The 15,330-nt window shown below is 27.3% G+C and overlaps 1 protein-coding gene across 4 annotated transcripts in view; it reads left to right on the forward strand.

Moving 5' to 3' along the window:
* LOC102671946 (neuronal PAS domain-containing protein 2-like) overlaps positions 1 to 14,287 on the forward strand; it is a 69,682-nt gene extending 55,395 nt beyond the window's left edge. For 2 of the 4 annotated variants that reach the window (XM_006616306.2, XM_031510766.1), the window contains 12 exons: positions 2,266 to 2,432; positions 2,898 to 2,971; positions 3,047 to 3,145; positions 6,978 to 7,323; positions 7,595 to 7,855; positions 7,983 to 8,133; positions 8,218 to 8,329; positions 8,447 to 9,464; positions 9,758 to 9,808; positions 9,892 to 9,932; positions 10,001 to 10,141; positions 10,217 to 14,287. In XM_006616306.2, coding sequence (XP_006616369.1) covers positions 2,266 to 2,432; positions 2,898 to 2,971; positions 3,047 to 3,145; positions 6,978 to 7,323; positions 7,595 to 7,855; positions 7,983 to 8,133; positions 8,218 to 8,329; positions 8,447 to 9,464; positions 9,758 to 9,808; positions 9,892 to 9,932; positions 10,001 to 10,141; positions 10,217 to 10,303 — 2,548 coding nt within the window. In that variant the 3' untranslated portion in view covers positions 10,304 to 14,287. Of the gene's footprint in view, positions 1 to 2,265; positions 2,433 to 2,897; positions 2,972 to 3,046; positions 3,146 to 6,977; positions 7,324 to 7,594; positions 7,856 to 7,982; positions 8,134 to 8,217; positions 8,330 to 8,446; positions 9,505 to 9,757; positions 9,809 to 9,891; positions 9,933 to 10,000; positions 10,142 to 10,216 lie in introns of those variants that run through there. The other 2 variants (XM_031510765.1, XR_421874.2) reach the window with 2 other exon arrangements.
* Positions 14,288 to 15,330: the final 1,043 nt, after the last annotated feature.

Raw genomic sequence — 15,330 nt, forward strand, 5'->3', positions numbered from 1 at the left:
CAATAAGCAGAGACGAGCAAAATTTCAACGGTTGAAGTTAAGAATAAATTTACTTCAATAAGTTATTTGAATAATTTGTTATTCAAAGCGTTGAATAACCGCAGTTAATCGTAGCTCTATGATTATATCGAAGATTGTGGTTATATCAATTATAATGGCTGCGGATAAATATTATTCGAACAGTTTGTAAATAAAATTATAAATAAATTACTCGAAGCAACTTTATTCGAAATTTTAACCAATTAATTTTTGGATCGTTCGACATCAGAGCATTGGGCATTAACCCAATTGGAAAAGTAGTTAAAAATTAAGTTACTTTAAGTAAAAAATTCTCGAATAATATTTATTCGTAGCTACTATAATCGATTCGTATAACCTCGATTATTTGGCATCAATTATTCGATTATTCGATGTTTTGAAATATAATAAAGTATGAAGTTACATATTGAATTTAATTTACTAACTTTATTTCAATTATTACGCATCTCGGTTCAACAACATATTCGGCCAAGTTTGGATCTGACACGTGACAGATATTTCCCTTCGAATTTGTTTCGAAGTGAAGAGGGCCGTTACAGGCTAGACCATTTCACTCGTTGATTGGTTGATGCTCTCTATAACACGTGACGCAGCTTTTCGGTTTTTTCTCAATGCCTCCTTTTGTCGTTGGACGGTTATTCAAACGGTGATTTAAAATCGAAAGTGGAAAGGGAGAACGATGTTTCGAGTGAAAATAAATGGAGGAGATGATTCTATTCAATTGGATGAAGTAAAGTAATTCTTATGAGATTTATTGAGAATACGGAATAATCTCGAAAATTAATATTTTTATAGTTGAGTGTAATTGAGTAATTAATTGTTTGTTATTTAATAAGATGAATGAAAAGATTGTATGAAAATTAAATAGTAATAATAGATAATTATTATTGTTCAATACGATAAATATATTTGGATTAATTGTATTAAAATAGATTTATTCAAAATCCATCATTCTTTGATATTTTATTTTGTTGTTGTTTTCTGTCTAAGATATTTTATTTTGTTTATCTCGTTACGAAACATTCTTAAAACTGTGATGTACGTTAAATGTAAACAAGCAACGAGTAATTAATATCATGAAATATCTTTACGAAGAGAATTTAATTCTAAAATTAATATTATGAAATCTATTATTAGAAACTATATAATTTTTGGCGGGAATTTTACATTTTCTATTTGAATTAATGTAGACTAATTATAATATAATAACTCATAATTGAAAATGTTATAATCGTAATATAGTTTGGATAATTTTGTGCGTTCATTACTGTTGTATTTTATATAACATTCGCATTATTTGTCGTTCCTACCACGCAATGTTTTCCTTATTCGTTACACGTGCGCAGTTTATTTGCATGACCGTCATTTGTACGAATAAATAAATCGACTATTTAAATACCAAAGGTGAGTGAATAAAAAAAAAAAAAAAAAAAATTAAAATAAAATATTACACATTTGATTTGTTTTTTTCTTCTTCTTTTTTCTTTTTAATGATATCGAATTATAAATAAATATTTATTATATCATAATAAATTATTACAACTTTTGTTAAAAGGAAATATAATTATTTATTAAATTGTTACACTTCTATTTTATAAAATAGATATTATAAAACGACGTCGAAACGATGAAATTGATTTTTAAACTTTAATTTAATTTTTTTCTAGATATCAAAACTTTATAAAACTGTTCAATTATTTCAAAAGTTCTTTTTCCTCCAGGTTATTTAATTTCTGCAACACGAGCCCGTATAAAAGTTTTTTTTTTTTTTTTTTTTTTAAATAGAAACTACCATGATCAATTAAAACAGCGATTGTTTCGAGAAATAATTTTTAATAAAACTTTTTATTTATCCATTTTTTTCTTATTCATAATTTTAAATTAATAACTACATTATTTATAAATATATCCAATTCAATTACAATAATTAACTCAATATACATAGATCGTTGTAATATAAATGAAATAACGAGATCTATCAGTGTCGAATTAAATTTCGACTAACTAAATCGATGACTAGGAGGCCTTATAAGCCTTCTCTGTAAGCCAAGGGCTGACCGTAAAATGTAGGACATCGATTTCGTTTGATGTCTTAACCCTCTTCCATCATTTGATCGAGTGATATATGAATTAGAAATTAGAATACGCCCTTGAAGAAGGGTTGAAAGAAGAAATTTAAACAAAAGTTCATTTTTTTTTTTTTTTTTTTTGCTTTTTTTGGTATAGCAATCCAAGGGCGTCACGGAACATGGCGGAGAAACAACGCCGAGACAATCTTAATACGAACATCTCGGCGATGGCTGCGCTCGTACCAACTGTCGCCGAAAGCCCGAGGAAGATGGACAAGATATCTATCCTGAGATTAGCCGCTAATTTCCTCAGAATACGATATAGTATGAGATTTAATTTAATAATTTTTTTACGTTCAATTTTTAATTGAAAGATTCAAAAATAAAATTATTTTTAATTTAAAAAGGATCATTTGGTATAAAGTTTTAATTTCATATTTAATTCTATTTTTCTATTATTCTAAGAGTTGATTAAGATTTTATTATACAAAAGATTGCTCAGATATGATGCAAGTGAAATAATTAATTCATAATAAGATTTTTTTTAATTCTTTGATTTAATTACCATTTTTTTCTTTTATAATTCAAATTATTATTATTATTATTATTATTATTATTTCATATTAAATAGTTTAGAGAAATCAGATGAATCGAGAAATGTACATAATTACATATATTATTTAAATTGTAAAAAGAAAAAGATCCTTTTTTTCTTTTGATTATCTCGATTTCCATTGAATTGTTCAATTATTATGTTCACTAGTTTAACGATCATTTGTGCATTTTCAGCTGTTGGACGTGGCGTATCTGATTTTCTACCTCGAGAACTTGGTGATCTGGATTTGGAACAATACATAGGCGATGTGAGTACTCGTAAATCGATTCAATTCTGTTTATCCTTAAATACACGTTAAAATCATTTTTGTTAATCGTAACAGAATTTGATTAAAAACGGGAGCTTCTTTATTGTTGTCACGACCACCGGAAAAATAGTATACGTCAGTCGGCAAGTTCAAGAACATCTTGGTCATACTCAGGTAAATTTTATCTTAAGCGTTACCTTTCCTTTTATTTTATTAAAAAATTTTTGCAAAAAAATTGAAATCTAATTGCTTCTTTTCCTGAAATTATACAACATGAATTTGAATAAGTTTCATGATATATCAAATTATAAATTTTTTTAACGTAGTTATCAAACTTTTATTTTTAATATTTATATTAATTTTTAGATTTCATTATTTATAATGGATTAAAAGTTAAATAATGTTAAAAAAAAAAAGAAAGAACAATGGATAATTTTTCATCTTCATACTTTCCCTTCTTTTCTCCTTTATCCATTTCTTTACCCTTTCTACATCATAACTCTCTTTCTCACGAAAAATTTCCTCGCTGTAAACCCTCTAAGCTAGTCTGTTCAATCCGTGCTTTCTAAAACTTCCGCTCTGTTCGCTATCCTCTCAAGCTTCACCCTCATCCCACGCTATCCTTCCTTAAAAATACACTCACCCTCGCTTAAAAACACACCACGTAAACGCCCACAGACACGCAATCGTGTATTTATGCTTCTATTGTTTTATCAATCTTTGCGATCGTTGCATTGTCCGTTTCATCCCCAACTGGTTTGTATTCTGTAACGCAAACCAAACTTATTTTTATCTTGTTATAAATTCTTAAATAATAATGTGTTTTAATTCGAAGCAGTAACGCGCAAGAAAATATATTTTAAATGTAAAAATTGTGAAAAAAGTCACGTGAAATAGGATATTCATCCCAATTTCATATAAAACCGCAAAGGAATATACTTTACCCTTTGTTTTAAAATATCAAATCACATTCGTGATACCGTATTACGGTTTTCTGCTCGACGAAAGCAGATTATGTTTCTAATAAAAATTTATTTTCACTTTCAATTTTAATTTTATATTTTATAACGAATGATCAACTATTTTATTTTACTATTCAAGATAGTTAATAATCTTTCTTTATTATTTAAAAAATTTATTTCGTATTTCTCGAATAAGAAAGATTTTTGTTTGTAATATGTTATAAAAATATTATTTTTCTTTTCTAGTTCTATCTGGTTAATTCTTCAACGATCAATAAAATGATAAAGACTTTTGTTTTTCCTTAAATTAAATTTTTCTCCGCGAGATTAATTCTTTGCAGTGCTTCAATAGCGATCCAATTGCAGTTGCAATGAAACATAACTCTTTCCAAGGGTTCCAAATTATCGATCAAACGAACCAGGCCGCCATGGTAACTACTCTGCACCTGCAATATTTTTTTCAACGTATTAAATCTTTCTGGAAATTTGCATGGATTATTCACGGTTTCATATTATTTAATTCATTATTTTCATTTATTATTATGGAATTTTTTCCATGTTTTGTAGAATCACATTTTTATCAATATTTAAGGGATTCGATGTAAGAGAGATAAAAAATATATCTTTTTCTAAAAATAAGATTAGGTAAATAAAAGATATTTATCTAATTATTTTAAATCTCTAACATGTTTTTCTAATATTTCACGAATATATTTAAAGTGTATCAGAAAATTATTAAAATTTTATTAAAATTTTATCAAAAATATAAAAATATTTAATATTTATTAATTTATAAGTAATGACAAGCCGATTAACTCAGCAAAAAATTATTATTAATTATTTTTCATTAATATATTTTTTTTATTCCTTATTTCGTTATCTTATTTTTTTTTCCATCTTCTATTTATCGTTCATGTAAAGAATAATCAGTTAACTACGTGATCCGAACTCGATTTTCAATCGAATTGTTTGTTGCACGTGTACAGACTCGGATTATTTCGAACGGAATCAATAGGATTTAAACAGATATAAATAATGCGATGTATGTATGCGATTAAAAAAAATAAATAAAAAATAAATAAAAAGAAACAAGAGATAAAAAATTAATAGAAGCATTGTATACAAGGATGAATGGAATAAACAAGAGCATATTATTTTGTCTAGGATAGCTGAAACGATATAAAAAATGTTTGCCATTTCAACGATAAGCGAATTATTTTTCAGAAATCATTCACAAGAAAATGATGTTTCTTCTTTTTTTTTTTCTCATATAACAACTCGAAATATCATCAATATTCATTCTGTTTTCATTTCCATACGACGTTAAAAAATAATAGAAAATATCAGATCAAAGATATTTGCTGTAATTTTTTCTATTTTATGATTTTTGTTCAAAAATTGAAACGAATGTTATTCAAATTTTGATTCATTGAAGAATGTTATTATATATTTTTCGACGAATAAAATGATTAATTATCGTGAAAATTTTGATTCTTGATTTTTTGTTTGTTCTTTTTCTTTTTTTCTTTTTTCATTTCCTCTATATCATCAAGTATTCTTGAGTTTAATAGAATCGTGGAATGCCCATACAACCAGTCGACTTCGGTTCGTTATTAACTTCATAACTGGTGCCCTCTAAGTCGAGAAGCGCGCGTTAGAGAATAACGAATAAAGTTCCTCTGAAACTTTAGACCACAATATTTCGATAATTACGAAAATTCCGATTGAGAATATTCTTAAAACAGAATTTCTTGAGTTCAACTATTCGTCGTCTTCACTATTCTATTCTTTGAAATTTTAACAATATTAATATGTTCAAGATACGTTTCACTATATACTATAATATTAAAAATATTACAACTTTTAAAAATATACGTGTTTCTTAAACTGTTAATTGTTAATATATTAAATGTTTAAATTGTCTTACAAAAATGAGAGATAACGAGTATATTCGTTATAATATAAAAAATTGTCATTTCTTCTACCATAACGAGTATATATAACGGATAAAAGGTTAATTTAAATTCTTAATTTAAATCAATTTATGACAAATCCATCATTTAAAGATTTTGTCATTTTATCAGACAAAAGAAAACGAAAACGAAATCGAAAATCTTTTTGATAAAAGAATAGAATGATGAAGATTAGACTCTCGAACAATCGAAAGGTAAAAAGTTCTATCGATCCACATGATTCCGTAAAAACTGTCATGGCGTTCCATATTCGAGTATAACGATAATTCGATGCTCGAACATAACGAACTTGCTTACTAACGTTCGACTGAGTTATAACTTCAGAGTGTAAGAATATACTAGGACGAAAGGAGGAAGAAACTCGGTGACAAAAGATAGAAAGATCGAAGAAGAAGAGAGATATGAGAAGGAGAGATCAAGAAGGAAAAAAATAAGAGAGGAAGAAAGAAAGAAAAGAATGTGGAGGCGGTGCGGTGAGTTGTTTGCGCGGGATCTTCTAGGTTTTTTAAGGAGATACTCACAATCAGTCGGTATTGTTCTCAAGGAGAAACTCCCTGTGGTGAAAACGAGCCTCGTCGCCGACATGGTGCACCGTGTTCGTCGCGATTAAATCGCAACAAATCGAAGTCAAGATGCAGAAGGAAAATGAATAAGAACGCGTGGATCTAATGCCAGTTTTCTACAATAGTTTTAACGATCAGTCATCGAAAGTTTTCGTAAAATTTAATGGAGTCGAATTTCGAGTTTGAGGAAGTTTGTTCGTTATGATTGATTGCGATTAGAGTTGAATTTTAATGCCCAAGAGATTATTAATAGTTAAAGTTAAGTTTTAATTTTAATTAATTACTTATATAATTTAATCTAAAATTTTGATTTTAGGTATACGTAATCCAAAGATGTCAATTGGAATTGAATATCAAATTAATACATTGTTTTAATCACGCCTTCCTATTCTTTATTGAGATATTAATTTTTCTCCATCTAACCTTTCTTTTTCATCAAACTTGAAAAAAAGAAAAATAATCGAATAATCAGTGATCACTCTTCTATAAAATGAATAATATATTACAGGCGGACCTACTTGGCCATTCTCTTTACGCATTCATTCATCCTAAAGATGAAGAGGAGCTTGCGAGGAACCTTAACCCGGATGAAATGCAAGGTGTGGTATCCTCGTCATTGCCACAGATCACCGACGGATCGAATGACAATTCCAATTCATCGGAGGATTCAACATCTTCGAAGAACGGTAAAACGTTCCAAAATCAGAGGCGGACTTTCGAACTTCGAATGTTGCATCGTACTTCATCGAGGCGAGAGCATACACAGTACGAATGGTTTGAATTCTCTGGAATGCTCAGGCTTGCGGATGCTTGCAAAAATTCCGCGTCAAATGTTAATCGATCGAGACATCGAGGTAATGATACATAACAATGTATAAACAATGATTTGAAATGCTAATAACATTTTATCATTTATATATTTATAATTTTTTATTTATAATAAAAAAAATTGTTATAGATGTATGTTATATTAAATTAATCATTTAAATTTATATTTAAATATATTTAAATATATATATTTAAATATATTTAAATTAATCATTCAAATTATAAATTGAATCTTAAATTAATGAAAAACTTTGAGTTAAACAAAAGATTGATCATTCCAATTTTTTTTTTTTATAGAAATTACTTCAACCAGTAACGACATCGTTTTCGTGGGTGTAGCACAATTATTGATGAAACAGCCACTCACGAAAATTTCGATAATAGATGCTAATAAGAACGAGTATATCACTCGACATTTGGTAGATGGCAGGATCATTTATTGTGATCATAGGGTGTCAGTTGTGGCTGGATATTTATCGGAAGAAGTATCGGGTATGAGTGCTTTTGGTTTCATGCATAAAGATGATCGTATTTGGGCGATGGTTGCACTTCGTCAAAGTGAGTCCAAGTATTTTTATCTTGTAATTTTTACAGTTATAATTTTTTTAATTTATATGTTAATAATTATATATTTTATTGTAATTCATGTACATGGTTTTTAATTGTTTGAATAATTAATTTACAGTGTACGATCGCGCGGAAACTTGTGGATCATCTTGTTATAGATTAACATCAAAAACAGGAGAACCCATTTATCTACGTACTCATGGATATTTAGAAGTAGATAAGGATACACAAATTGCAGTATCACTTGTGTGCATAAATACATTAGTATCGTAAGTTTTGAGATATATTAATAATTGTTTCTTTTCATCTTTTCATCTTCTTTTGTAAATTCAATATTGTAAATTTCTTTATAGGGAAGAGGAAGGAATACAACTTATGCAACAGATGAAAAAGAGATTTTCGGCTACGATTTCTGAAACTATGAGAGCCATAATCCAAAATGGAGATGATGCATCGATTGATTTGGTAATTTATTTTTTAAATTTGTATGTAATTGCATGAATAATATAAAGTAAAAGTTAGTCGAATATTATCAGATTAAAATGAATATTAAAAAATTATTAGAAACATTACAATTTACAGGGCTCAGATTCTCAAAATCCGAATTCGAAAAGTAATATGGAGGATCCCGCACAATTAGAAGATGCTATCACATATCTAGTTAGTGACCTGTCATCACCTCTTCCAGAAGATTGTCTATCACCTCCTACACAAAATGAACAGTATGCGAAAGCTGCTATGATATCACAACATTTACCTCCTGCTGAAGCCCAAGCTCGAAGACTTGGAATTAAGAAAATCGATCGTTATTTAATGGTGCAAGCCAAGGCAAATCATAATCAGAAATCAGAATCAAAGACAAATACTAATAAGAATAACTCTAATGAAAGACAAGAAAATACGAGATCGTCAAGAAAAACTGTACATGAAGTTACAAAACAAACACGTAATAGTACACAAGATGAGCAAAATTCATCACGAACTAATAGTATGTCTAATGTAGAATCATGCATAAATACCCAACGAAAATCTGGAATATCTCAACTTGAACTTCGTCAAAATGTGGATATTTTGAATCCTAATACTACGGTTAAGAAACCTGTTGCAACAATAGAAAATAATTCATGTAATATTAAAATTGAACGTAATATGGATGTTTATACGCCCGAAACAATGATTGAATACTTTGAAAAGAATGCGATTGATAATAATGTTACTTCTGATTTGAAGAATCATCCTTATCCATTGAAGAGGATATATAGTGACGAAGATATTAAGACAGGTTGCACTAAAAAAAGACAGTATAATAATGTTCCTTACGCATCATCGGATACAAGCGATGAACAGAATATTTCTTACATTGATTGTAAGTCTTTCGTTGATGAAGAATTTTCAGAACTTTCAACGGATTTCAACAATATAAATCCTCAATCACTAAAGATTGCTGAATCGCCAAATTCAAGTCTAAGTGAAGTCATAACTGATTATCAGCAAGTGGATTCTAGTATACCACTTATAGCTCCAAATCCTGAATTGGAACCGGAATATGGCGATCTTCAGGACAATTCATTGCTGAGCCCAGACCTGGAAGCAAATCCAGGTACCGAACTCAGTACAGTAACCCTGCATCTACAAACGAAGTAAACAACTAAATTTTGTTTATTGCAAAGTAGTGGGTGGTACTTTTTCATTCAATATCATATCATATCTATTTATAGATATTGATATTATTCTTAATATGCACAAGAGTTTTTTATAGAATATATGCCCAAGCTCAAATGCATATGTGACTTTTCTTTTTATATTTTTTATATTTTAATTTTTCTGATTTAAAAAAACTTAACTTATATAAATTTTTACGATTTTATTAAACATTTGATTTTTATTTTACAGATCTAATAATGAAAATATTTGATGATCTAAGGCATATACCAATTCTTGAAAGTAAGTACTTATATACATGTTTATTAAATAGAATATCAAAAATACTAATAAGATTCAATAATAAATTTTTTTTAATATTTTAGATACTTTTAATGAAACAGAAGTACAATTAACAGACAATATGGTAAGTATAATTTAATAATAATATTATATTAATAATACAAGGCAATCATCATATCAATTTTATAATAGGTAATCAATAAAGAAATAAGGAAAAAACATCTTCAACTTATGAATAATATAGCACGCCAAGAATCACAGTTGAATGTTTTGGCACGAGACTTCAAAAATCCAGCTTTACAAGCAAAAAGAGGAAGTTTAACACCATTAGAGGTATGAAAAATAATTTTTAAAAATAAAATTGCTAATTTATGTTATTTAAAAATTTAAAACAATTATAAATTTTAGGTAGAACATAATATGCAGAAACAAATTCTTGAGACTTTACAAAAAGATCACATGCAAATAAATATAAAACATAATATTGGTGTGTAAAAGTAAAATTCAGAGTTTGGAATTACTTTTAACAAAATATTTCTTTGAAAGATAACTATTCTTAAGAAATATACAATTGACAAACAAAAGTGTGCATATCATTGCACATTGAATATTTCAATGAAGTTTATTACAACTTATTTCTCAACCAATGATAACTAATGAAGTAGAAGAAGAACGTAACAATCTGCAATTGCATAATAATCGACTTATTACAATTCAACAAAGGAAAGATAATAATATTTATTATCAAAGTCTAGTGAAAATGTAGTGTCGATTAAGAAAACTTCAATATTCTGTGTTTTTAAACTGAAGTAAGAAGAAGCATCATAAGTAGACAATGTATAAAATAATCAAGATGTATATTTTACATCTATTCATAGAGACTTTTTGAAAGTCTAGTGTGGACATTATGCATCGCCATGTTTGGCGTACCTATAAATGAACATATATTTCAATAACTGCTTGAAACATATACGTAAATTGTATTGTATATGATGGGCACGTTTTACAGTTTTGAAGGTCCAATGTTGCGCAGTTTTCAAATTTTATCGTAATTAACTTTTATATAGCGTGAAGCCAATTTTAAACGGCTACGCTATTTATTTAGCCTCCAGGACTGTTTGTGCTTGGCTATTGTTCTCAATCGAGAAAATTAACTCCACGTCGAATGACTATGATATGTATATGAACTATATATATCGGATGGATACAGTACCAGTTCTGTTTAAATCCTATTAATTATTGGAATTCAAAATTATAAAAAAAAAAGCAAGTTTGTAGTACAAAATTTCTGTTTTAGACAAAAAATATGCTTATAAAAAAACATATTATAAAAAGAATATTAATTATATGTAACTGTACCTTTTTACTATTGTTACGTGAAATAATTCTAATTATGACAAATTGACTGTCTCGATTTCTATCGATTTCTTTTTTTTTTTTTCTAAAACAATTTTGAAAATTGTGTGGATTGTTATTATTTCTCTGTATATTTACATGCATTATTTGTAACATACATATGCACTTTTAAGCATTTTATATATTGACTTGTTATCTTTTTTTTTTAAATATATATTTCATTGGAAGATAATGGTAATTAAAATTATCATTTTTTCATAATGAAATTTTTTAGAGAACTTGGTATTTTATACGTTATATTTCGTGATTATAATTATTTTGTTATGATGAATTTTTAGACTTTACTGGCCTTGTTATCCACCCAATACCGTGTTGCTTTATATTATTTTATTAATTATAGTTAAGCTTTAGTATCTACTATAAGTAGTATAAAATTTTCGTGATTAACTAATATGTGATATTATTAAAAATACATATACTATTAATCACGATTTTTTTTTATCTAAGGAATCATAAAAATCATAAACAAGCATAATCAAGTAAATGAATTTACAATTCAATGTAAAAAATAAAATATACAGAATGGAATTATGCATTGAAAAAATTATAAGAGCGCATACATTATGGATATATTCAACACATATGAATAATAGATCTATATGTATATCATTTAGTTCCAGTTTCCTATGTACAAGCATAAATAAGGCTGATAAATTGTAAATAATTCCGAATGTCTTATTGATTGGTATTATTACCGATTAAAGAAATCAGTGGGTTTTTTTTGTGAATTGTTCATCATTCATTCATATTATCTATTTGCAACTCGTGTGCTATTTCCCAAATACATTAAAGAGTTTTTCATGCTCTTGTGTACTGATGCGAATTACGATATCAGTAGAATTTAGAATTGTAGTTTAAAAATGATGTTTTAATGTTTGAGCAGTCTTTTTACCCCTTTTAACGTAAATTCATATTTTGAAACACGATGGCAAAGCATTGTAGACATGATATTATTCAAAATAATAATGTTTATAGATTCAAATTGAGTTTGATGATTTGGCAGAAGCTATATATATATATATATATATTTATTTTGAAAATTGAAAATTATTTTTGATCGATGCTTTGTATGAATGAAAATTATGAAATTACGAGAAAGGGGGATTATCTGCGTATAATTCTTATACACAACATGTTCATTGTAAAAAATGATCGTTAATTTTTATGTCATTGACATCGATGTCAAACATATTGAGGTATATCATGTCATTTTATTTTTGTTTTTTTCAACTAAGATTATAATATATAAATGTATAATATTAAGAAAAGCTTGAGATATAAACTATGCTCATTTTTATGGTTAAGAGGATTCAATTATCCTTGCCTCATGATTGCTCGATGTTGATAAAGATTCAAACTTTTTTATATATTATCATATTGTTAGTAAAAATATAAATGATTCCACAATGTAATTCACGTTACATTATTGGGATGTTTAGTTAAGTGAATGGCAGACTTTCCAATTTGTCATGATCATTATAGTACAAACAGCAAGTTTAAAGTGTCTGTATTTAGTGTCATTCTCTTTAATCTATCAAATTGTTCATGTGTTTTGTGATCTTTGGCATTTTAAGCCTGGCCATTGTGCTCATTGTTTTGTATGTTTCAAACTATGCATAGAAATTGTATTTCTACAATTAATTGTTATTAAACTAATTACGAAGATGATCAAGATATGTAGTATCTATAATATCTTGTTAATTAAAAACATTATAATACATATAAGTGATTTTTATGTGTTTCTTGAAGCCTCATAAATAAGATCAGTATATAATTTACATCTATATATATATAACATTTATTGAGGGCAGTGAAAAATGTATAATAGTTATTCAATATAAAAAGAGTCTGCTCTTTCACTCAAAAAAATCAAAATCTCTGCCCGATTAGAACATAATAATAAATGAGCAGAACGTGACACGAACAGATGGCACTACAGAATTCGCTTAACATTTAATCATATAATATTGTAAATACTATCTTTATTATATTTTATACTCTGCTGTTTGCACATAAGTGATTTTTACAATTTATTTCTGTAAGTTAACATACGCGAAGCACAATTTAATACAATTGTGTTTTACATCCTTGTATATTTCTACACATATATCTTTATAAGTAAAAATGGCATCTTTCGAATTATTGTGTGGTCGAATTAAAATATTAATTTTGCAATTCTACATTCTGTGCATCAAGCAATGTTAAAAAGTTTTTATATAAAGCGGTTGTCTCTTCGTAATCTTGTTTGTAAAAATGGAAAGATAAATATGAAACAATTTATCGTGTGCTCGTTTTCCGCAAAAAAAAAAAAAAAAAAAAAAAAGGGAGAGAAAACTGAAGAAAGAAGAAAAAAAAAAAATGAAATTTCATGATGACAGTATTACGCTTTTGCGTAAGGTAACCGCATAGTAATATATTAATTATTTATCTTTTAAGAATAACGAAAATAACTAATAATTCAAAGTTAAAATCTCCATTTAATTATGGAATATGTGAGTCGTTTTCTATCGTCAGGTATATATCTTTAAGCTTATATTTAAGATATATTTTCACACAGTGAGTTGGAAATATCGGTTTCAAATTCCATTAATCAATATGAAATGAAATAAAAACGACACATATATTCGCTTTCGTGTACAAAACGAATTATCGAGCAAACATCTTTGTACAGGCTATTTTAACTTTAAAACTCGGTGCTTTCGAAAACTTCTCGAACACTGTGTACATTTTACCGTAGCTGTTAAGATATCTGCGAATATGATTCGCATTTTATGAGCTTCTTTGAAGAGAAATGCACCACCGAATTACTTCCAACTACATTTGTATGTTGGACGAGAGCATAATAAAATGATAAGTTAATTGTTTAATTAAAACCATTATATATCATTATATTAAGTATTTACGAAGTTCACATACACCCTAAATATTTTTATGTTAATTTTATGCCCATTTTTTATGTATATATATATATATTTATGTTCCGTTGTGAATATATTAATGTTAACAAATGATAATGCTGGATTATTATCATCAAAGGAATTTTCACGAAATGTTGAAAATTATTGAAGAAATTTGTAATATTGGCGGTGTATAGCTCTTCGTAGATTGCCAAAGAACGATAGAAAATATGTAACTGAATTCCGTTCCTCTGTTCTTCCAAATCGAGAAAAAGAATTGAGAGAAAGAATATTACTGTGCACGATGAGAATGATTCATGCAGAAATTTATAAAAATGTTTACAGTCGCGTTGCTCATGTCAACATAGAAGTTGGAACGAATGAATTTAAAAAAAATGAAAATTTATCATACATACAAACATTAATTTCGAAGGACTCGTTTTCCAATCTCTAATGAAATGAAAACGAAAGAAAACGAGTAAAATATATATTTTTCCTTTTTTTAATAACTATATATCTAATGGATTGCGTTCTTGTAGTAATCATTTTCTAATTTCTATTTTTAAATATATTTAATATGAGTAATAATTATAATAAAACGCATATGTAAGCAAGCATAAATAATGAATATGGAAAAAGAATAAATTTCTTAATATAATCGAAAGCAGAAATATAATGATTGGGATCATATACACGTATAACTTGTGTCAAGACTGAATTATCAAGACTTCGTAGAAGGTGGAACATTTTTGTAAATAATACTGCCTGAAAGAAATATATGTAAAAATTATATGAAAATTACAAAGATTACAACCCTCATTTAAATGTATTTTACTCCTAATGTCCTATCTGTTTCATAGAATCTATGCACGTTCAATATATTTAATTGTTCAAATATAAAAAAAATTACAATAAGATAATAAAATATTTAAAATTATGAGTTTATATTTATTACACAACAGGATCTTAAAATAACTGCAAGACCGACCATCCTGCAAAGACAGTATTACAGACCTTATCACATTAAACATCACCATATAACTGATAACATTTCTTCATATTCTTTCGAGCTGCGATCATTTTATTGTATATGTATTTTATAATATTTTATTTGTCCCCATAAAATTTTTGCTTTTAAACATTTGTTTCTTTCTTATTTCTTTTTCTTCTTTTTTTTTTTTTTTTTTTTGAGCATTCATCTAAGAAACA

Source organism: Apis dorsata, unplaced genomic scaffold (genome assembly GCF_000469605.1).
Source record: "Apis dorsata unplaced genomic scaffold, Apis dorsata 1.3 scaffold_257, whole genome shotgun sequence".
Classification (NCBI taxonomy): domain Eukaryota; kingdom Metazoa; phylum Arthropoda; class Insecta; order Hymenoptera; family Apidae; genus Apis; species Apis dorsata.